We start from the raw sequence: 24709 nt of genomic DNA on the forward strand, positions 1-24709 counted from the left end.
CTAGATGGAACCATTGTATTTTATTAATTACTAACTAAAACATTTAAACATTTAGAAAATAACACCACACAGGCATTAATAAACACCTAATGGATCACATTATGTAAAAAACTAAATTTTGACAAAAGTGGAGATTAGACCTTATAATTCTAACGTCACGACATGTCGGGGAGTGATCGATCCAGGGATCCAGGGACACACTCATTGAACCCATGATGGAGGCAGTAAGGACTCAAAAGCAGGAGGCTTCTGATGAACATATTCATGTAAGCCAGCCAATGACTGAGTGAATTAATAAGTAAGAAATCTCGCATACCTCCAAATCACGGTCTTCTGGAAAAATTGTTATTAGCCCTTTCTGTTTCTGAATGTAGTGCTGGCTGCTACACCTTCAGCGTTTCTCATTTTGATTGGCATTGAGCAGAAGTGAAGTGACCCCATCCCCTTTTCTGTTTCTCTTGAAAAGAGCAAGTTAGTCAGTGTTAGTCAATAAACTTTTCAACATTGCTAAAAAAAAAAAAAAAAACGACAAATGTTCCCAGGATTTCCGGAGGTGAGAAAAGGACTATATATGAGTCTGGGTTAATAAGTAAGTAAGGGTGGTTGAGGAGTGTTCTCTTTTTGCATCATGTGCTTTTTGGTGTCATTATGTCATTTCAGCACCACAGGCAACCAACCAGATCCAGAGAGATGCTGTCAACCCCCCTCATGGTGCAGCCCAGAGAAGCCTTACTGACTGTCTTTGGCATAATGAACAGAGAATTAATCAAGTAATCATGTTACACGCCTCTGGAGAAAGAACACCTATTTAATATATTACAGCCTTTCAGAGGAAATTTAATGAATTAGATTCAAAACAAAAGAAGATTTCAGTTTTCATCACCATAATGAGAAGGGTAAAAGAGTGATGGTGGCACACTGGGAACTCATTTGGGGTCCACCAGAATTCTTCCTAATAATAATAATTAATAAATCACTGAATATGTCATTGTGATGGAGGTTAGGTTCTATACATACCTTCTATACATCTGTACATTAGTGGGATGTGGGTGAGTTTTCCCAAAACCAAGCAAACTTTAAAACCTAGTGAAACGTGCTGTTTAATGTAGTCCAATGATCCATATTTACAACACAAGTCATTGGCAGAGCGATGGGAGGAGTTGAATTTGCACATTACATAATCTTTCAACACATAAACATTATTAGGATTCTTTCTACATGAGTCTGCTCACAGAGATATTCAAATAAAAACGATTGAAAAGTTTGATATCATAAACATGGTACATGCCTTTAATCATAATCCAGAACATCCTCTGACTCTTTTAAAAGCACCCAGACTCCACTTCACCCCTTTCACCAAGACGAGAAAGTGAGAAAGCTCAGTGTTTCTAGAAGGAACGATTCATGAATGAATGACTGCCCTGTTACTCTGAAAAGAGTAAGTCCAGGGAACACTGGAGATATACATGCATTTATGCAGTGGTGTTCTAATTATACCATTATCATGCCTGCACTTGATATTCTTTGAGAGGTTCAATGGCTTTCACTTTCAACTTTCAATTCTATCCATAACGCAACCCCTAAATACAAAGAAAGAAATTCTAACTCACACAATGTCTTTGATTGACTTAATACATTGTATGAAGGGGGGGGGGGGGTGTATGAGACATTTAGGCAGTCGTCTTGGACCAGACGTGACCATGTTCTCACCTCATAAGCCTAGTGTTACCCCAGACAAAGTCCAGTGGAGGAGAGACTCATCTGTCCACAGAGCTCCAGATGTTCCACCAATCTGCAGCCCTGTCCAGATGGGAGACAGCTGGAGCCAACTGACACTGGACGTGACGCAGCAAACCAACCGTCATCCATTACATGCAGTCTACAGACCTCATACACACACTTCCAACTGTACCATTTCAAGCATATCCCTTCCAAAAAGATTTCTATTCGAAAATACTGTCATACAGTGAGGAAATTGTACTTATATACTCTTACCGAAGAGTATTTGACAATCCCGAAATGTAAGGGACATAATGAATTTAAGGGTCAACTCAAAACATCACTCCTGACTGTTCAATGATGGTCAGGCCTGGAGGGAGGGTGATCCACCTCAATGCATAATCAGGACTGTTTAACATTGCCATCTGTGCAAATAAGTGTGTGCAGTAAAACATTTACAGCTGCGCAAGAGGTTTCAAGTATTCCCATCTGGCCCAAAGACATCAATATCAATATTTGACAGTAGAAATCATTGAAAACGCCACAGAAAAACACAGTGCAGAAATAGGCTGGGTTAATTACAACATCACAAGATGAGACTGATAATAGCTTATTATCATGAGGTACTAGGTTGCAATCCTCACTATCATTCACATCACTAGTCCTTCTGTGATTCAACCATTGGGGGAAGATCGTACCTGTACTAATCACACTAATAATCAACACTTTGCTTTCGTCAGGTGCACAAGGAAGGTGGATGAGGTTCAGCAATGTAAGAATTAAAAGATTATAATGTGCATTATGTTCAGATTCTACATAACATATGTAACAACATGCAATGATGGAAGTATGGCACATGGCTTTGGGAGGATATGATGACAGAATACTGCAGAGAGACCCGCTTCAGCCCCACACATCAACTCCTCTTTTAAGTTAAGTGATGACTTTGGGATTATTTGCGTGTGAAAAAAAGTCATGGGAGATAGACACAGCATGGGATTGAGGGGTGTGTGCGACTGTGGCAGTGCCAGGGTGAGATAATGGGGATAACTCATCACTTTCCTCTCACATCGTTTCATGTACACAGCCAATGTGAAGGAACTGTGCTGGCTTGTCATCGCAGTAGCAAAGCCACAGCTTTGAAAAACTCATCTGTATGTGTTTGGGACTCTCTTGTGGATTTGCCCTCTTTACAAGAAACAGGATTTGGTTACACTTAGTAAACACACTCCATGTTGTGCCATGACATGTTTCGAAAGCAAGCCGCTTTTTGTCATAGAAAATTAATAGGATTTGATTGAAAGCATGTGGCGCATGAGCTTGCACTCAGTTGAGACCCACCAGCTGTGTTCCTTTTTCAAACCAATGTAATTTGCTTTATATGAAATGTAAAAGCTGCAACTGAGTAGGAGAAACCTCAAAACGAGGTGAAAATAGTGTCAACAATTGTAGGCCAATGAAACTAGATCAAATACCTGATGAAATGGTTGAAAAAACACAGCCAAGCTATGTGACAGATCGCTTTGAGGTTCTCCCAGCTATCGACCTACAGAGTGTAAATATTTTGGATCCGGTACATTATGACTAGGAGTAACAAATAAAAAATCATAGTTATTCTTTCATTTTAGTTCACTATAGCCACATTCAGTTCAATATGGCCACCTTCAAAATAATAAACATTGTTTCCATTGGAGCCGTTTCTACTACTGCTTAGTGCGGCAGATGGTAAAAGCATGTTAAAATCTCTTCTTTTTTTTAATCGAAAGTACGATAAGCATACGCTGGGGGGTGAACATTAAGGGCTATAAGGATTCACTCCAAAAAACGAAGAAGCACTCCACAGCACACAGTTATGTGATCCTTGCAATGGAATGAACACTGTCCAGTGTTAAATCATGAAGCGCTGCAATAATGTATGGTTTGATACTAATGTATGGTTTGATACATGCCACACACATATTCAACTTCCTCTGCGGGCGTTTCTTTCCTGGCAAAGAACGCCCATTGCACGGAACGCCTCTTGGAACCTTCCTCCAAAAAGATGGAAATCTTGTCACATGAAATATGTGTGCAATTTTGATTGTTCTAATGTGATCTGATGGAACGGGATTAGTGTTACTACAGAGAGAACTCGGGTCATGTCAACACACAGCACGAAGACTTCAAACAAAGACTCAGGCCTTTCAGCAAGAGTTATGAGAAAAACGTTCTCAAGTGCAGGGTTTTCCTCCATCTGAACACAACAAACAGCATCTAGCCTCTTTAAACAATAGCCAGGAGATGCCTGATATATGACTCATTGGTCTCTTTCTTCAGACTATGGAAATTAATATTGCGAATATGTTATTCTAACTGCTCCCAAGATCAAACTGTTCCCACAAAAGGCTAGAAACCAGAATGCCCTGCATTGACAAAGTAATGGAATGAACCTGAAATAGCTTGACAATCAGCTTTCTTTGTTCTTAAGATGGTTTGATAACTGTTTTCAAATTTGGGCTGCATGCACACAAGGGAGAAGTTCATAGAAATCTACTCCATAAGTGGATAAGTAATAAATCTAATCAAATAGACATAGAATGCTCCAATAACGTAGCTTGCCAATTCATGTATTACATGTGAAATCAAATATAGATTTGTACATAAGGCCAGAAACAATAAACTAGGATTATATGTCATCCAGTTTAAGAGCACATTAATATACCAGGGGAACACTTTATTGAAGCGTGTTCAAATATCTCCAACAGCTTTTACCTTCAGGCGCCAAACATACAGTTCAAGACCCTTGTATTTTAGATCTCTCCAGAGGAAAGGTAATGTTAGTCTGCATCCCGTAACTTTCGCATTTTCTTCACTGATCCCAAATCATGTGGTCCTCTGTATGAGGCCGCTTGACATGTCTAAGTTGGGCAAATTTTGTAACAAAATCTGTGTGATGTTTTTTCTAGTTCATAAGTATGCTGGTTGACTGCAGTTGTGTGAGTACATAGTTGGCTTACTGCTGACAGGGAAAACAATTTGGGTCATTTTGCAGATACTGTACTTCACCCTCAAATGTGACAGCTACTGGTAGGTAAAACCATCGAGAAAGATGAGAGGTTATCTGCAAAAATGATTGCATCGATGCCAAATTAAGGGTAAACATGGTTCATGATAGTAATTCTATATACTGTATAGAGTTATATAAGCCCTAATATATGACATTCTTAAGGTACAGTGCCGTACACAAACACATTTCGCTGCCATGCCATCATTACATCAAATTTACATGGATAGTAGTCAACAATATTACAATAGAGTTGAACTGAGAACAGGGAAGTGATTAACAGTATCAATCATATATAACATAATTAGAATGTGATGTCACATTTACCGTATCAGAGTGGCTCTTAGCCTTAACATATGGTATAGGTTTGAATCTATCTATTTACTGTCGTTTCTCGTCACAAAACACTACTTCACTGCAACATCTGTATGCAATCATGAAGAATCTAATTATCCAATCACTTAATTTGAATGGTCTACATCAATGAATAATTGAATTTCATTAAATTCAAGAAATGAAACAGGTCATAATTCATATCGGGTCAGATTATTTTTCCGGCATCTCGTTAAGCCAGCCACACAGAAAGTAAAGTCAAAACATTGTGATGTGACGTGTGATGTTGTGATGTGGCCCACACTGTTCGCAATGGGTGTGTGGTCGACAACAACTGAAAGATTTGTTTTTGTACGGCTGGTTAAATCTTTTAGGATTAGTTTCATAAGTGCACTTCTGGGTGCTAGTGCAGATTCTTCGAAATGACAAAATGCTGGTAAAAGTAAATGATCGACAACTACGGAATGCTTGCCAATGGATGGCTGTCATGTGACAGCCACTGGATATGCCATCACTTTGGTTCTTTGGCTCCCCCGTTTTTGGGCAAAGCCCCCCTGTATTTCATCCATACTTTTGTGGATATTACAAATCAGAGAGGGAACCCCCTGATCCCTGTAATTGAGTTTAATAGCTCTTTGAAATGGGACTAAATCACAAAGAAAGACAAACTGGGATGCGTTCTCTAAAGCATAAGTCATACAAGGCTTTTCGACATGACAAATGAGAACCATTTTTTTCATAAACCAAGCTGCACTGAAACTGACATCAAACACTTTGCATATCAACAAAGGGCCTGGGACGCCTCAGACACGCCTTATCTCATCTAGTCCTCCTAATGTCTCACAGCTGCTTCCACTAAGGCAGTCACGAAGGCCTTTGGATGTTGCTCTGTGCTGAATGAAGATCCTGGCTCGTCACAAATGACACCGTCCTAATCCACTGTCTTGGTGACATCAAAAAACAAAATGGACAGGAGAGATGAGAGATACAATGAGTGGAAAACCTGAACTTTTCCTAGAAGGAAAGATTTATTTATGGCTGTTTTACCTTTGGGACAGAGAACGTCATTGGGCTTTCAGAGAATCCATGAGACAAGGCGTTCAGAATGCACTCACAGTACATGGAACGTCCTTTGGTACGTTCATTTTTTAGACACGGCATTTGAGATACTTGTGGAATAAGACATTTCCAGAACGCTTACAAAAAGAGAGCCCCATCTTATGAGATATTACAGATGATGTTCCTTAGGTTTATAAGATGCCATAGCAATATCATCTGGTTATTTCAAAGAAAAACGTGGAATGTTTTCAACATATTTAACACAGGATCATGCTTTTTGTTGCCCCAACCTTCTTTTAGTTTTAAGTCTTTAATACCAGATTTTACAGGGGTTCATTATATGACCCCCCCCCCCTCCTCCCTTCCATTCCTCCTTTTGAAGGCAGTATGATGTATGAAATTGCCTTCAGGACATATCAGGATCTAATAACCTAATATTGTACATAAACCATTTTTGATTGTACACCCATATCAAAGAATAAAGTCATTATAAGTCATTATATAGTGCACAAATTCTGGAATTCAGGAGTAATCCATTTGACTAAAGTACAATCAAGTTGCTTGCATGTTAATCACCATGGCGATCAGCCCTTCCGAACAGGTGACATTTCCAGAAATGCGTGACAGAGCAGTGATATATTTCAGGGATTAAAATCACAATTTATTACCTAAGCATAGACACGTGTCACTAGAGCTTAGACGTTTTGGATACAGAACAGAGATTATCCAAACTAAACTTGGATTTCCTGAGAGGTACCCTTCCAACATTGGTGTATTGGGATTTGATGTATGGACATCATTTTAATGAGGGCCATTGGCTTAAAAAGTTAACAGGGTAAACTAAAATGTGCTGGAATCTCCACATGTTTAAATATCTTTGACCTCCAACAGTCTAGGTTTACATCTCTCTGTCCCAACATTATCCCTGGGACACAATCACAGCAGCTCTGAACAAAGTGCAAGGTTCATCTGTGAGTTTTAATCAATTTCAACAAAGAAAATTCCCCCAAAATATCCATGTGCTAGGTAGCTAAAAAATGTCACATCTTGCTTTGAGTGGCTCTTCGCCAAATATCGAAAGCTTGTTCAATTCCCCATGCTGAGTTTTCTATTTGAACCTTCAAACCAAGGCTGCAGAGCACCTGTCAGCAATTTGGCAAATATGTTTTTCCACCTGCTACCTCGTTTTCCACCCTTTGTTCCTCGGAGTGCTCACCCTACCCTTCCTCCTGGCACAGTTTCTGTGTGTTGTGGCTTTAAAACAATTCCAATTTGGGACAACCAAAAAACCACATGAAACATGTTTCTTAAATGTGGCCCCACATCTGTTCTGCAGCAAGTTTGACAACATGCTTTCACTACCCCTCTATTTTTCATAGTCTTCTTCTAGACTCTAACCACTAGAAATATTTATACTGAGAGAAATATTACTTCTTTCTCATTGCAGTGATGATCATGATGATCTGTCATGATGGCATATGCTGCAGAAATGTCACTCCTATTTTAGCTTTTTCTTTGGTGTCGGTACACACACAAGAGCTGAACTTAACAAGATCATTCATAGATCAAAGATTAAACATTATAGTCTGTAATCATTGCAGCGGCCACTCAGTGTTTCACATTATGTTACATTACATTATTAACATTGTCATTTCATGCCTGTCCCTTCCAGTGCTGGGTGCTGGATGGAGGTTCAGCAGAGGGCACACAGTGGATAAAAGAGCCAGATAAATGTATACCTTAAGTAGAAACTGACTACATGATGGTCTTCTGAAAATTACAATTTGTTTTTAAAAATTGTCTTAATTTAGCTCCATGATAGTGTCAGGAATGTGGGACGCTCAAATTAATTTGTGCCCAGAAAGATAAGAGAAATACATTTTTACATCAAAATGTGACTTTCCCCAATTTTCCCCCAACAAAATCAGAATCAGAAGAGATCTGAACTGGAATTCCATTCAAGGCACTCGTTTCCAATTTTGCTGTTAATTAATGTAATCCCCCACCAATAATGCTTTGGGAGATTGACACTTCAGAAGAATATTTTGATTGTTCTAGTTAGCCGACAAATTGGTCTACCCACAAAAGCACCAGATCCAGTTTGGCATCTTGGTCATCTAAACTCAGGCGTATTTTGTATTCCTGGCTTTTGTACAAACACTCTCATAAAGGGCTGTGGTCTCCCTTAAAAGGACAGAAAGACAACAGTTCCAAGTAATTGCATAAACCTCTCCACAAAAAATTGTCTGGACTTAACCACACAAATTGAACTTCAGACAGAAGAGAACAAATTAAACATCCATGCATGGTCTGAAAATGCATGTGTGAAAAATAAAGGATGCATTGTGGCCAGCCAAGCACCACAAAGAATGACCATATAACTGTAAAATGTTAGCCACTTGATGATCTGATCATGATGTGTTTTATAAGGTGTAAGTAATGGGACAGTGAAGCATTTTCTTTCTTCTTTTGGCTCTACACTCTGAAGGTTTGGATTTGAAATCAAACTATTACCTTGAGGTTATAGAGATTCTCAGCTTTTATTAGATGGTATGTTTGTACATATTGGTTTCATCATTCAGAAATTGCAACAGTTTTTATGCATTTGTTTTGCATACCTCTATCTCAGGGTACCCAAAAGTAATGGGACAATTGGCTTGACAGGTGTTTCTGGTTCATCAAGTGTGTTCCGTCACATCATTTGGGCAGTCATAAGACAGCTCTCAATGTCTAGTATTGATTCTAGGTTTTGCGTTTGCCTTTGGAGTCTGCTATTGGTGTCTAACAATGTGAGAGTCAAGGAAGCCAACATGAGGCTGAAATATCAGAAACTAAATACATCTGAAACATAGTCAAAACATTAAACCTACCAAAATCTACTGTGTGGAACATCATTAAAAGGAAAGAAAGCACTTGTGAGCTCCAACATCACAAACGGTCTGGTAGGCCAAGGAAGACTTCTACAGTGGACGACTATAGAATGTTCACCACGATTAAGAAACCCCGCCCCCCAAAAAACGACTGTCCCACAGATCAGGATCACTCTCCAGGAGGTCGGCGTGAAAGTGTCAGAGACTACCATCTGTAGAAGACTTCACCAGCAGAACTACAGAGGCTTTACTACAAGGTGAAAACCATCATAGAACTATCCACTGTAGAAGTCTTTCTCACTGTACAAGGCCTACCAGATTGTTTGCAATGGGTTAGGGTTAGGGTTAGGGAGCCAGTACTTTTCCTTTTAATGATGTTCAAACTGATGCTTTTGGTGGGTTTAAGGCTATGCTTCAGATTTTTTTCCTGATATTTCAGCCTCATTGTGGCTTCCTTGACTTTCATTGATGTCTCTTTGGTTGTCGTGTTGACAGACACCAATAGCTGACTCCAAAGGCAAACGCAAAGCCTAGAATCAGTGTCTCTTATGACTGCACAAATGATCCAACAGAACAGAATCCAGAATCCAACTGATGAACAGTCTTGTAATTTCTGAATGGTGAAACCAATATGTAAACTTATACCATCAAATAAAAGCTGAGAGTCTTTACTTCAACCTAATAGTAACTGTTTGATTTTTTTTTAAAAAGAAGAAAAGAAGAAAAGCTTTTCTCTGTGAACCTCAAACCACTAGAATCTGAAACTCAACTCAAACTATCGGTTTGATACAGTAAGTGTTATCAACAGAGCATCTCAAGAAGCAGGTGAGAATGAATGGATGCACTAACATATTAGTATTACGGCATTTGTTTGTGACAACCGTTGAGGACCGTGCTGAGAATCTTTCAGGCTGATTTGACTGGTTGCAGTGACCTCCTCATGTCTTTCTTCTCTACTAAACATACCACAAACCACACCATGTTTAATGTGCATGGTTTGCTTACGAAACAAAATAACATCTGTGTAGCCACTATACCCTCGAGTTAATCTAAATAGAAGCAGGTGTATATCATGGTAAACATCATCCACAATTAAGGACATTCAGACATTCTTTCCTAACTCCAAAAGCAGTAACAGTCTTGACACCTGTCCCCCAGTTACAAATATGCCCCGAGGGCCTCAGGTTCCTTTGAAAGGATTCCAAATAGATCAATTAAAAACCTAGAGCTAAAATAAACACATCATTCTTCCCCACACATTTACAGTTCATCATCAGGGATGATCTAACTTTTGGTTAGGGGCTGGGGGAGGGGTGGTTGAGTGAGGGTTCCTAAAATAAACATTCATCCATCCTCTTAAAAGAAGAGATGAATAAAATGAAAGTGACAGTTGTGATTAAGGCTTGTTACCGTGGTCGCATTAACAGCATCTGAATAAAACACAGTATTAAACTCAATAGCAACTTATAAGTGGTCTTTGTTGTCTAAATATTGTTTTAAATTGCGCGAATAGGTGAGAAAATAACCTTTTATCGGACCAGGAAGAAATATGTCAAGGAATATACCGCCAAATCATACCCCTCAGCGTAATATCTTCATGAGCAATACCTGGCCTTTGGTCTCCAGAACGCATTTGGAAGGTTTTCACATGTCAACATATTCGTAAGGTGAGGTATTTTCAATTGACCCATTTTCGAATGATTACCCATGTAATCATTGTGGCGAATCTTTAACTTGAGACATACCTTGTCTCATGGCAGTTTAGTCTTGACGTGATGAATAAATGTCGAATATTGACACCTTTTCTGCCCCTTTACATACTATTTATACATTTTGTGGATATGAACACATTTTAAATCGTATTTATTTTATTTTTTTGGCATTTTATTGATTAATGCTAGACTTGGGTAAGGTTATGATTATGGTTAGGGTACGGTGGGATTTGTCCCAGCCAGGAAAACCTACATCACTCCACTCCTAACAACTAAGACAGGCAAGTCGTCTCGCAAGGAGAAGCTATGTTTCAGTTGGAGACTTTCTGTTACAGGAGGCAGTCTACCTATAACTTACATAACTAGACTGAGCCTTTAAAACCTAAAAACTAAAAAATGTTATATGCTGAGCACAAGTTAAACCATCAAGATAATGTATTCATCTGATATGTTTTATAACAACCCCAGCCTTGGATATGCCTCATCTCCACCAGAATCGATGTAATGTCTTTTTTCCAGCAAAAATACTGGATTGTTGTTCTATTAGCACATTGTCACTATCGGTGTCACTTCCATGCTTCTAAAATATTATTTTAAATACTATCCCTAACTCCACTCCTAACCTTACTCCCTAACCCTTAACTATGGCAAAATTGCTAATTTACCTCATACTTACTAGCTCAACGCCTTACCAAAGAAACAAGAAGCTATCTTGTCATTCCAATACAATTGATGTGACAAACAAATCCAGTTGAGCACATTCATTTAAAGGTTAGGCCGATTTCTTTGGACACATCCACTACTTTGCAAATCTATCCCTTGCACCTACTGCCATGTGTACATTCTCCCACAATTCTAAATGTTAATGGAGTTGAGTAATTGAGTGGATATAATTACTTGCATGCACAATGTTGCCATTAAGGTGATATCCTGTAAGAAATCTCATTGTACAACAGAGCAAAGAGTGGGTTTAATAGCGATGTTGAGGGTTGGCACCGGATCTTTGTGTGGAGCAAACTGTGCTAGTCAGAGAATTCACACTGAGCTCTGGATACAAGCCACACTGCCTAAGGAAGTAAAAATGAGGAAGCAGGGGGTCGTTTACCTGCTTTAATTCATTCAGAATCTCATTTGGGCTTTTTGAAGTATTTTATTCTCAACATGAACCCTTGAAAACAAACCACCCAACAAACTCTAACAACACACTGCGATTGAACTAAACAGATTTTTGGGCACAGTGTTTAAGTCCATTGAGATCATTGGACCCAAGCCACAAGCGTTTTTTGTTTTCTTCTGCTGATAACAAGGTCATCAAAAACAGGATCTGCGGAAATTAGAGTAACATAATTGGAACAAACCCAATAAACCCGTCCTCTCTGATTGGCTTATTCTGTTGATGAGGCCCAGATGAATCTTAACATTTTCAGACTTGTTTGTGTGTAATTCATCTGTAATTTAAAGGCATCACTTTTGTGTCGTCTTACAACCACATGTTTCTAAGCAGTAGTATTTTTAACATGGCTGACCATGCTCCTGTGAATAGACAGTTCAAACCAAGCACATGTTTGGCAGAGCCATCTTTACACACAAGCCTTGCAGACCAGAGAGCATGCTCTATCACATGCTGTCAATCCACAGACCGCTGACGAGACATTTGGCTCCTTATAATTTGATTCCAGTAACAGCCCCAAATGCCCCCAGGTTTTTTTTCTTCTGCCCCCTTCAGAAAATGGGGTGAGATTACAATATGCCAATGCAGTGAAATGTGTGAGTGGCTTGTTAATACTCAGAGTGGATGTGTGGGATCTTAGTGTGGCACATGCTAATGGCATGCAGCATTCTCTCTCTCTCTTTAGCTGTCTGCCCGCCCCAACACGCACCACCAGGTCACTAAAACCATACACTCACTACAAATCCTTGCCAAACTTTTTTTTTTTTTTTTAAAGACTGACATCAAAAGACAGTGTGCTATCATTAACCCAGGAACCCAGAACCCAGATACATTTTGGATGCAGATGATACAATCAAAGGTAGTGTACCATTAAGGAGACATGTGAAGTGTATGATGTCATATTGAATTCTGAATAGAGTAACAATACATCCATCCATTTAGTTGAAACCAAGGTTATGCAATGTTGGATAAATGTGCACCACATCCAGATGCTCTGTATGAGCTCGATCAGGCTCAAGACGTGCCATTATGTATCATATATATCATCACCACCTAAGCTCGTCGGTTCATTTAGGTTCAACTCGTCATTACGTCTACAAAGAGAACAAAGCTATGCAAAGTGGAATATAATGGTCTTCAATTCGTAGAAACTGGCAAAAATAATCAAAATAGACAGGCCTGGCTACTTCCTATGACTTATTCCTTTAATTGTGACGTGTCCTTTAATAATTAATGTATTGTGTAGTCTAATGGTGTGTTTTTATCCTAATGTGTTGTTAATCAAGTACATAGTCGTTGTTACCTGTAGATCGATTGTTGGGTAGCTGATATCCAACAGCTGGAATCCCGAGGGGTACCGCTCATTGAGATTGGTTGCGAGCGGTGACAGCGACTCGTCTCTGCTCTTCTGGAGAATCTCTCGCTTCACCTCGGATCTCAGGTCCAAATAACAGAAAAGAGTGATCAAATGCAATGAAAGGGATAAAACGAAAAATCCCAGGAAGATTTTGCAGTTATTACACTGTTTCCTGCAAATGCAGGTAGACTCTTTCAAGTCACTGTCCTCTAAGTTTGCAAACTTTTCAGCAAGAGATTTAGGTGCCATGTCTAAATATTGTTTAAGTCGTTGCTATTTCAGCATAATCGGCTTCTGTCTATGCTAAGGTCCTAACCTAAACTGTCTGATGTAAAAAATGCAAGTGCGGCGGTTATCTACAGCCACATCTAGTGAGGGGACGGTACGGTAATCCACACTGATAGCGTAACATAAAGCAGTCCATTTGAAAGATCCGCCCAGTTTTCTCTCATTGGACTGTGCCTATACGCTCACTTCATTAAAACCCCTCTCCAAGATCACACTCTGGATCACGGCGAGTGACCGCGTTGTGTGACGATCTGCTTGACATAGAACAACGTGTTTTCTCTCTCTCTCTCTCTCTCTCTCTCTCTCTCTCTCTCTCTCTCTCTCTCTCTCTCTCTCTCTCTCTCTCTCTCTCTCTCTCTCTCTCTCTCTCTCTCTCTCTCTCTCTCTCTCTCTCTCTCTCTCTCTTTTCAACGCTACTATATCAAAGTAGGAGAGCACAACAGTGGCCTTGTGTGCAACCTGTTGGAGGTCAAGAATATTAAAATGGCACCTGATCTTACTGTCAATTAGACCACACCGTTTATGTTTTAAAAACAACTCATGATCTATTTTTAATTGCATTTGATCAAGAGGTCCGTGAGATGAGGTTTAACACTGGTGGTCCAAATGAGTCTACTATAGCCCCTACTGCAATTGAACCTACAGTATGAGAAGACCCTTGGAACACATGCTTTCTACAAGGTTACTTTTGGGTCAATTATATACCCATTAGTAGCCATGTCAGGACCCATCATGAAAACTTGCACCACAATTGATTGAATTACAGTAATGTGACTTATCAAAGATGATAGCCATGCAGTATCCATTAATGGATTTCAGTGCACACATCTCTGTCTCTGCCTGCTGGGTACATACTAAACCCTGCAGCTCACTCAGTGATCCCAGGACTGTTACAATAGCAACAGCTGAAGAAATAGCAACCTCTCTGAAAGCATATGGAGCTGACATCTTTAAAGTGTTAGAATAAAAGGCATTATAGCGTAATACTAACATGTGTAGGGCAATATATTTTCATCCCCTCAAGCCTGTCACATAAAAGCAAAGGACTTGGGCGATTCATATGTCAAATAACTTTGAATAACATACACACATGATCAAGTTGTGTCTATCTGCCAATACATTTAGCCATTCTTCCATCATGAATGATGGCCATCACATTGCCCTCACATGAAGCACATTCTGTCAACAGCCTTAACCCTTTGATACCTGGACCCAGTTTTCCTTGCATGGAAATTGAGAAGTGATTATGACTGCCCAGTGTTTAGGAGACCCCAAATAACACATTTCCAAAAACTAACTAAAAATTAAACACTTGACTTAATATCAATACGTATGCAATGTTCATAATTCATGTCTCCACGGCCTTTTCTAATGCAGAAAAAGACTTGGAAAATTCATTTTTTTAGGCAGTTAACACTCTCATATATGAGTTATAAAAAGATCCAGACTCGGAATGTTCGTTTTCATTCAGCTTTTGAGCCACATGAAAGCATGGCCGTGAGATACAGTCCCGATGTTGCGTCCCGATGTTGCCTTTCCAAAACGTTTTATATTTTATATGGTAAATATTTTTCTTCGAACATTTACTCTGGCATCTCTGGACATCTTATGAACATGTTGCTTCCATTGAATTTCAGAAACTGACCCTTTTGACCACATACGAGACTTTACAGACTTACGCTGGTGTAATTACAATAATCAGCCACCAGATGGTGGTGACAGTGTTAGGATATATTGTCCAAGACAGTATTCCTTTTGTGAATTGATAATGTACAGACATTTTACCAGGTCTTAATTACATTATTACATTACATTATTGCCTGTATGCATACAGTGTTAAGAATGATATGGATTATATTTTTACACTGTAAAAAAACAGACTTACAGCTAATACACGAGAAGTACCCACCCATCAGCACAGTAATAACCTGCCCTTGCAGAAACATGAACAGTTGTGTGCATGGAGGTCGAGTTGTTGTTTTAAGTACTGTATTTCAGTATATCAAACAGGTACTGTATTAGTATCTTTACATACAGTATCATACTACGAAGCTGAGTGAATATGTTTTGGAGCATTGAAACCTATCATTTCAGGCACTTTGTATGTATGGGGTTTCCACTTGTGAATCAGAGAAATAAAATACTTCAATCCTAATTGTCGGTTGCTGCTAGTGCGCTTCACGTACACGCTGGCGTAGCAGGTAACGTTGATTACAGTTGAATAGGAGTCCATCAACTCCGTCTGCCATGGTGTAGCAGACCTGTTAAGGTCAATTCATGCCTCATTGCCCATAACGCAACCAGGGGTCTGCGTAGATTAGATTCAACCTTAACATCATTTTCAGGGTGAAGGCTGAAGAGCGAGATGAGACCCACAAACATTGATCTGATGACAAGCAGAGTTTTTGATTGACGGCGCCAGTGTGCCCCCCTCTAACGGTTGTTGTGGCCCTAAACAAGCGCAGAGTGTTTATGCCAGCGTCAGGCCCTGAGGCCAGCATTGCAACCGATCCCACTTGACCCTTGCTCATTGTCATGAACACGCTTCTATTACCACGACTCCACCCACCTGAGCCTCAGCGCTGTGGTGTTTTCACCAGTTACCACCGGCACAAATCCCCAAATACGCCTCGCAATAGGTCAGTTTAAAATAGAGCCCTATGATGACCTCATTGATCGCACTTCTGGTAGACATGCACACTTTTATTAGGTTGTGTCGTGCCAAATAGTGTCCGCCTGTCAAAATGTGTCCGGGGTGATGTAATCAGGTCTTTTGAATGTCGTTGCTATGCCGTTCCTATGACGACGACACTCCTGAGTAAACTCTACCGCTTGTTGTTTCTCCATTAGCTCACTACCACAGATACATTTTTTTAATTTAAGATTTCATGTACTTGAATATAATTCAAGTTGATGCAGGCTCACTAGTCAGCTATAGCTTTTATGTTGGCATGGCCATTTTACATTAAAACACCTGCTAGCATGCTAATTTCACGTGTAATTTGCTACACTAATGTTGCCGAGTTGGATAGTTAACTGATGTAGCAAACAAACCCACATCCTCTATTTTTTCCACAGATTTAATCCTTAAATAAATAGATATATTTATGTACTATGTACTATATAATAGTCATGCAGTCATTTTGATCTGACTGGATAAACCAACCCCACCCTTTCAAGTCAGCTCTGAAATTAGGTTCACTGCTGTTTGGCTATAATTACATAGCCTACTACTAAAAACATTTAATGAATCTTACACACACACACACACACACACACACACACACACACACACACGCACAGACAGACACACACAGACACACAGACACACACACACAAAGTATCTTCAACAGTAGGTCTGTGGAGGTGATGGCCCGGGACTGGTTTTCCACTCTCCACAACTTTCCAACCCTGAGCCCTTCGATGTCAGAACTCTCTGTAATCCTCAAAGTGTTAGGCTCCCTTTGAAACAGCAGGATCCGTCAGCTCTTGGCATGGAGAGAGAGAGAGCGAGGGAGCGTGTGCTGCTCTGCTCACTCCTGTCTAGGCATCTGTCACAGAACACTAGGGCTGGGAGACTTCAATATCATGGAATGTGTTTTGGCTATAAATTGGAAAAATATGATTAAAACAGGAGAGTAATAATTTCCTCATGCCCACTAAAAAGAGTGACGTATTACAGTAAATGGTGCCTCTCTGCAGTCTCCACATCTGATGCCCTCTTAAGTGAAAAGCATGAGAGCAACCATCTGCATACTAAAACACCTTAGGGGGCATAAAGAATTATTGGGTCTGCATCTTTTAGTTGTTGTTGGGTACAGGGATTTGATGCATATCCTGCTGCCAAGCTTGTTGATGTCTGACATGTTCAGATTGACAGCCACACATCTCATGCCCAGTTACAGTGTAAAACATTGTCTGTGACCTTACCATGTCATATCTCTGGTCCTAGAGAAACGTACGTTACGTGTTGGTTCCGAACCATGAAGGATTCTTCAGTTGTGTCAGTGGGAGAAAAACCCTTTTGGGTTACATGTAGAACCCTTTTCCACAGAACGGAACCCAAAATACTTCTTCAAAGGGTTCTCCCACAGGCACAGTCGAACAACCCTTTTGGAACCCTCACAATACGCCCTACAACATGTGTACTGTGACCATTGTAGCTAGCAATCGGAAGGTCGCTGGTTCTATCCCTGCCTCAGGAGGGAGCTGCATGTGCCCTTGAGCAAGGCACTTAACCCCTAATTGCTCCAGGGGCGTCGACTATGGCTGACCCTGTGCCGAGAGCAAAAAACCCCCCAAATTCCAACAACTGATTGACAAGTTGATTGCATGGCATGAAACATTCTTCTTCTTCTGTGCAGATGACTGGATGTCAATTCCCAGTGTGTCACATTGGGTGTGTATGCCTGCTCACACTGCTGCCCTCTGTCAGCTGCTGGGGGTTGCTGTGGGGAAGAGGAGTAGGTCAAAGGTGCATGAAGTGCAGTGGAGGAAATAACTCTTTAGCTTTAGCTCAACGGGTTAACACGGTCTTGTGGCACACAGACAAGCTAGGTTCAAGTGCTGGTCGGTCACACATAGATGGCCAGCCTAGAAAGCCACAGGAGGCTTCAGGATCGGCTGGTTTCTGTTTTGTCATTGTTTCAGCACAATAGGGAGTAAGTGACTCCATCTGGTTTTCCAAGTCTAGATCTGTTGCTGATTCATGTGCAACCACAGGAGCCTGCAGACACTAAGGCCCCCAAGGGGAAGAATTGCCCTCCTCTGTCATAAAAGAGCAAAAGCAGTGATTCCAGCACTGTTCTTTTCACGCGTATTCTGATTGAGATAATGCATACATAAGGTAAAATTCCATAGACTGTCTCTGAATCCATCACCTACGTTGACCCACTAATATTTAGTGATGCTACATTCGCAGTATAAAGAAAAATCTAATATTTTAGAGTATGCCCAAGAATAATAGAATGGCAGTAACCAGAGTAGATGATTTCCCTGCTTTTGGCATAGTGAGGGGTACAAACTTGACAGGGGTCGGAAAAGGTCACAATAAAGAGACTTGCCGTTAGCTTCGGAACATATACAGTAACAGTATCAGTACCTCAAATCATGGGTCCTTTTCCCCCCCGTCCCAAAATCATGGAAGCTGTCCCACAGATGTACCCCTATATCTTTCATGGGCCATGTCTGCTCCTTAAAGTATTAACTTAAGAGAGGATTTTCTGTAGCAGCACCATTCCAAGAGCAATAAAAAATGTGCTTAATATAAGTATGCCTTTTATCACTCTCCAGATTTGGGAATGGATCTTGCTTTCAGAGTGACTTTATGAGTTTCCAATGTTCAGAATGAGATTTTAACATCAATACAACAGAGCACTGAGAGGCAGCCCCTTTTCTGATGTGAAAATTTGCTGTGATCCATTAATTTTCCCCAACATCTGACAGACGTCAACAGAGCAGCTGTAGTAGGGATTTCTCTCTCAAACTGTACTGTTTGAAAAGCAATAGAACAACAGTATTACATAATGCAATTTAACACAACTGCTGGCAAAATGAAAATATATCCGTAAATCATGTTGAAGACTACATCAGCGGATCATACACACAGGGGCGATGGATAAATAAACACGAGGTAATCGTTTCAAATCATTTCAAAAAGTATACCGTTTATGAAACACTTGACCATCGTAGTCATGGTCGCTGGAACCACAGCTACATATCCATGTGAGAACAGGTTGTGTGGTCAAGGACATGGGTCACCTTTACTTCATCACACATGTTTGTTTCAGTAGGTTTGTAGTCATACACATGATACACATACATCAAATTAAAGTTTGAAATTTAATAAATCTAATTGACAGTTGATCATTGACAGCATTCGGTGTCGTCAATTTGTTATTCGCACTTGGATGTCGTGACTTTAATGAGCATATAACAGATATAATCAGTGGGGAGTTAATCTGATTGCGTAATAGTAATCAGTGTAAAACCCAATTGGTAATGCTGACACCGAAGTAACATGGTGCTGCTGATAGAAGTCCTGATACAGGCTGCTGATACAGATCCTACCAAATCCTTCACACCTCTCACTTAACAATGGCTCTCCCTTCTGGCGATATTGAGTATTACATATTCAACACATTTCGGAGCAGAAATAGAATCCTTCTCAAACGTTTCTCCTGTAACAACACGGTTAAGCCATAGATTCTCTTCTCTTGTATAATTGTTCACTTTGGGGGAAACATTCCATAATGTCATAAAATACCATAAAGGGTTTTACATGATGATGTCATTCTTCCAATGTTTGTTTTTAAATCAAAACACATTCAGGTCATTTCATGTTGGAAAATGAACAAAACTGAAAATAAATGATCCCCTAACACAATGGGAGGCTGTTGATGAACGATTGTTTGACTTTATTGGGCTTTGTCAGTGAGCAGCCACTGGTCTGCCCAAAATACAACAGAAACAGAAAACAGATTACGTATACAGGTTAACTCGAAACACAGATATGGTATAATATTAGTTTTAGAACATAATTAGTTAGCACAGTTTTGAAAACAATCTCAGAAAAAAATAAAATGTCATTAGAACTAGTGCAAAAAAGTTCTAAACATTAAAGCACAGTGTATAAAATGGCATAAGAAGTATTCCCCGCATAGAATACAGGCGACATGTCTAGAGTTTTATCCCCCTTTTCCATCCTCAGAGGTGCACTGCGTTTACATTCTCCCCTATGATGAGCGACACCCATGACTGACACAGGAGAGAGAAGGGTACAAGTGGCCTTTTTTGGGAAATGGACAGTGTTACACAAGTCAGTCACACAAGGCAAACATCATCTCCAATCCCAAAGGAGCAGTTATTAACATGGTTGTTTCTTTGAAGATGCTTATCTCTGACCCTTTCATATGTGTCCTCATGTACTGTAGTGTGGTGATTGACTACAGGACATTCACTAACTGAAAGATCTTTAAAATATCAGTTACATTCCATACTCTCAAATGAAAATAACATGTACAGCAATGGCATGGAATGAGTTCTTCAGGGTTCAAGTTGAAAGATATACTGTATCTCTAAAATAATATCGTAATATTGTTGAGGGCAAATACAGTGCTATTTGTTTGAACTCAGTAAATGGAGAATTTATATCTCATGCTGTATATCCAGTTCCACATTAGTTGCACTTGAGGGGCCACAATTAGCTTGCGCAAATAGTGCTGAGCAGAGCAAAAAATACCTAACAACTCAGAATACTCATGATCTGTTTTTATTACTTTTTTTATGTTATGTTTCCAGAACATGGTCATTATTCAACCAGAGTTTTAGCAAACATTCAGAAAAAGCATTGAATGTCATGCAAACGATAGTTGCAGTATTCAAAACTCCCATTACATTATGTATTTCTCATTGTGTCTCATTTGATATATTATGGTTACGGCCAACATGCTCCGTTTTGGCACTTTTTGCACATGCAAATTAGAGGAAATGTGTTTCACTCACAGCTGCTAATTTGTCAAAAACAACACAGCCTCTACCAGTAGCTGTGCTGTACACTACTATAATGTTTACTTAAGGTAAAGACTGAAAACTATCGCCCCATATCAAAGCTATCCTGCCTTTTTAAAGTACTACAGTACCTAGTCAACTCGCAGTTAAGTTGCTCCACTTGTCTTAGATGAGGTGTTAAATTGCCTAGATTGAAAAAAATCATTGTGCTGCCACAGAAAAATGCACCTGACAACTTGTGCAGATGTACTTTGGGTGGTGTTCCAAGTTCCTCATTAGAAATACCTGGGCATCTATATTGATGATAATCTTTCTTTTAAATTGCATATAGAACATCGAATTAAGAAAGATAGAATCAGACTTTGCTTTCTTTATAGGAACGAGACATGCCTTTCTTACGAAAGTAGGAAACGGATAGTCCAAGTGACAATTTGACTTGTGATTGATTATGGCGATATTATATACATGCACGCTCCTAGTAGCACCTTCAAATACTTGGATGCTATATATCACAGTGTGCAGTGGTTTATCAACAGTGACAGATATACCGTTCATATTGTCCTCTGTACCAGAATGTGGATGGGTTTCCCTGGCTAACAGAATATCATGTCATTGGCTTATTCTTTTTTATAAAGCAATTTTACACTTTTGAATGGGTAAGTGTTTTTAACACTTGGGTCCTTTGGTATGTGATTGTTATCTGTTGCTTTTGTCTGTTGTCCACATTGTTGTGTGTTCATCTGGGTATGTGTTTATACCATTGTTGTTATTCTTTCTTTCTTTCCTTCTTTTTCCCATTAATTCTTTTGTAGATTTCAAAATCTCCCCCCTCTGCTTATATTCTGTTTAAATATTGTATGATTCGCCCCTTTATTAAAAAATTATACATACCATTGATTTAAGAGGAAAATATCTTTAACAACTTTCACACATAATTAATATTTATGAATCAATGTGTTGCATTGGAAGACATTCTGTTACTTTGTTCCAGCTTCCCCATATTGTATGAGTGAAATACACCCAAATACAACATTTTATTGATTTATGTAATCATACTCTACCTTCGTACATTGTTGCAAATAATACCATGTTTTACCAACAGATGGCCCTCATAAATAAATCAAGGTGGGTCTTTTTAAGTTTTACTTTTTGGTGCTTTCCAAAGAAGTTACGTAATTGCTGTGAGATTCTACAGGAATGCACTAAGAGACAAACACAAGCCCTTAATCTTAATTATGGCATGAATTGTCTTTGATGATGCCATGCGTTCACATCTTGAAAATATTTACATTTAGCCATGATTAAGGGCCCCCTGCTCCAATTAGCCGTTCACTGTCTTTGTTACATATTGTAATATGTGGTAAATGATCTGTTGTATGAGTAAGAAGTGATTGGCACACTGATGATGCAGACATACCCTGTGGATGAGAGTGAACCTTCAATGGCCCAATTATCTGCCTTCTTGAAGCAATTAGACAATCCAGGGGAGCTTCCACTTATCGTAATCAGCTTTGCATAAACACATGTTCATCCACAGTGTTAGTGTACCTCTGACATTCATAAAAAAAAAAACATCATTTACCATAATTTAAGATCTTATACTACTATTTCACCAACCCAAGGTTCACTTAAGCCAAATAGTCTGAATAAGTGAAGGCTACTGCCATGTGAATTTTTCCATTCGTGTGTAATAATAAAGCTATGTTTCGATAAAGACTGGAATATTGAGAGATATCTAGATGTCTAGCATGTGTTGATGGCATATCAATGATTTCGCTGATAATGTTCACCATGCTCAGACAGACATACACATGAAGGCACGAGTGCACACACACGAGCGCACGCGCACGTACACAAAATACATATCGATGACGCACACACACACACACACACAGATGAACGCACGTACATATGCACACACACATTCAACATGATGAAGTGAAAAAGGCCATTTGTACCCATGCCCTCTTTCACTTGGACAATCTACACTTTTTTCCATTTCTCCATGCCCTCTCATCTATCCAATACCTCATATGCTGAGGGTATCGGGTCCACACTTCCCCACACTTGTGGAAAGAGAGAGAGGGGGGGTGTAGAACGCCTGGTTGCCTCAGGGGGGGAAGGCGCCGTACTGTAGAACCCTCCCTCGTTCCTGATGTCCTGTAGACTGGATGGAGAGGGTTTTATAGACGCCTCCATCACCTCACGTACTGTGGAGGAAGGGTGGTCTCGTGCCCTGTAGCCTGGGGGCGGGGGTTGGAGGAGGTGTGGTGGTGGTGGTGGTTAGAGGACAGAGACGAGGGGGGCTCGGGGGGGGGGGGGTTTAGTAGAAACTCCTCACTCCTCGCGGGGGGGGGCAGAGTTCTCCTCCAGGGGCACCATGGCCTCCAGACCCACGGGGGCGCCGCTGAGCACGGTGGAGAAGGAGACCACGGCGGTGTGCAGCAGGATGAGGACCAGCACGCACAGTCTGAGCCTGCTGCCACCGCCGCCGCCGCACAGGCGCGCCGTGGACGACGACGACACCGGCGGGGAGCTACTGCGCCATCGCCACGACGACGCCACCGCCCCGGGGAGCTGGGTGAGGGCGCAGGCCGCCCCCGCGGACGGGTCGCAACCGCTCCATCGGATGTCGCAACACTCTGGGTCTGGGGCATTGGGGGGTAAATGGTTTTCTAGTAGCCCTGCATTTCAACAAGAGAAGAGAGGGAGGGAAAGAAAATGAGATTAATAAATCGTCATCATTCTTCAGTTCCAGATGATCAGATTCTGGAAGCAACAATAATACAATGGTGATATTCTCTTGATTTTTCATTCACACATCACAAGTTGAATGGATTCCTATGAAACTACACAGGTTTGAGAATAGGAAAACCAATGATAGCTCATAACTCATCAAGTCCTAGGGCAAAAAAAACAACAAAGAGACAGTTATTGAGGATTGATTTGAGTTTTGAGAGGAAATGTTTTTCCATCTGACAATTGATTGAGAAACAAGTCAAAGAGAATGAGGCACTGTACACTTCCAATCCCCCGACCACAAGAAATCCCACTTTTAGGCTTTTCTACCGTACCTGTACAGATGAAACTGGACAATCCTCCATAGACCAAGTCATCATTGTCTGGTAACACAAAGGGACACCTGGTCTGGACCTCCAGACAATATTGCTTGCACGGAATCCTGTGGTGACACTGGCTCTGGGTGGCGTTGAAGTATTCTGAGCATAACCAGGCTTTGTAGACTGACTGCAAACACAGAGAGCAGAGCGGCGCTCAGCTTTTTTTTTCCTTCTTTTTTACACAAAACAGTGTCAGATAGACGATAACGGATGCTCATTCAAATTCAAATTCATGTTTCATTTGAGTAGTTGCTGAGCTTGTTGAACTGTGACTCTACCTTTTCTGCTATGAAAACTATAGGGCACTATATAGGCTACCAGTGTGAGGGGAAAACCGATTCGTACTGGGCTGAACACAATCAAACTTTTCCCGGTACACTTTATCAATAGTTTATTCTCAAGATTAGCCACATCTTTTGTAATCTAGCGAAACTTGCTGACACAACACATTGGTAATGAATACATCAATGTAAATCAATATACTGTATGATAAATAAAAGAAAAAGAAAAGTATGGGGCAAGGGAACTG

At 40.3% G+C, this 24709-nt stretch overlaps 1 protein-coding gene across 1 annotated transcript in view; it reads right to left on the minus strand.

The window, feature by feature from the left end:
- Positions 1-23398: 23398 nt before the first annotated feature.
- The window catches only part of nalf2 (NALCN channel auxiliary factor 2), a gene marked incomplete at both ends in the record, with an annotated part of 31171 nt that continues 29860 nt past the window's right edge, over positions 23399-24709 (minus strand). The window contains 2 exons of the mRNA XM_080529299.1: positions 23399-23745; positions 24136-24307. Of these exons, the coding sequence (XP_080385425.1) occupies positions 23399-23745; positions 24136-24307 (519 nt within the window). The remainder of the gene's footprint in view (positions 23746-24135; positions 24308-24709) is intronic.

The sequence above is a fragment of the Nansenia antarctica genome (genome assembly GCF_963989245.1).
Source record: "Nansenia antarctica genome assembly, chromosome: 4".
In the NCBI taxonomy this organism is placed as follows: Eukaryota; Metazoa; Chordata; class Actinopteri; order Argentiniformes; family Microstomatidae; genus Nansenia; species Nansenia antarctica.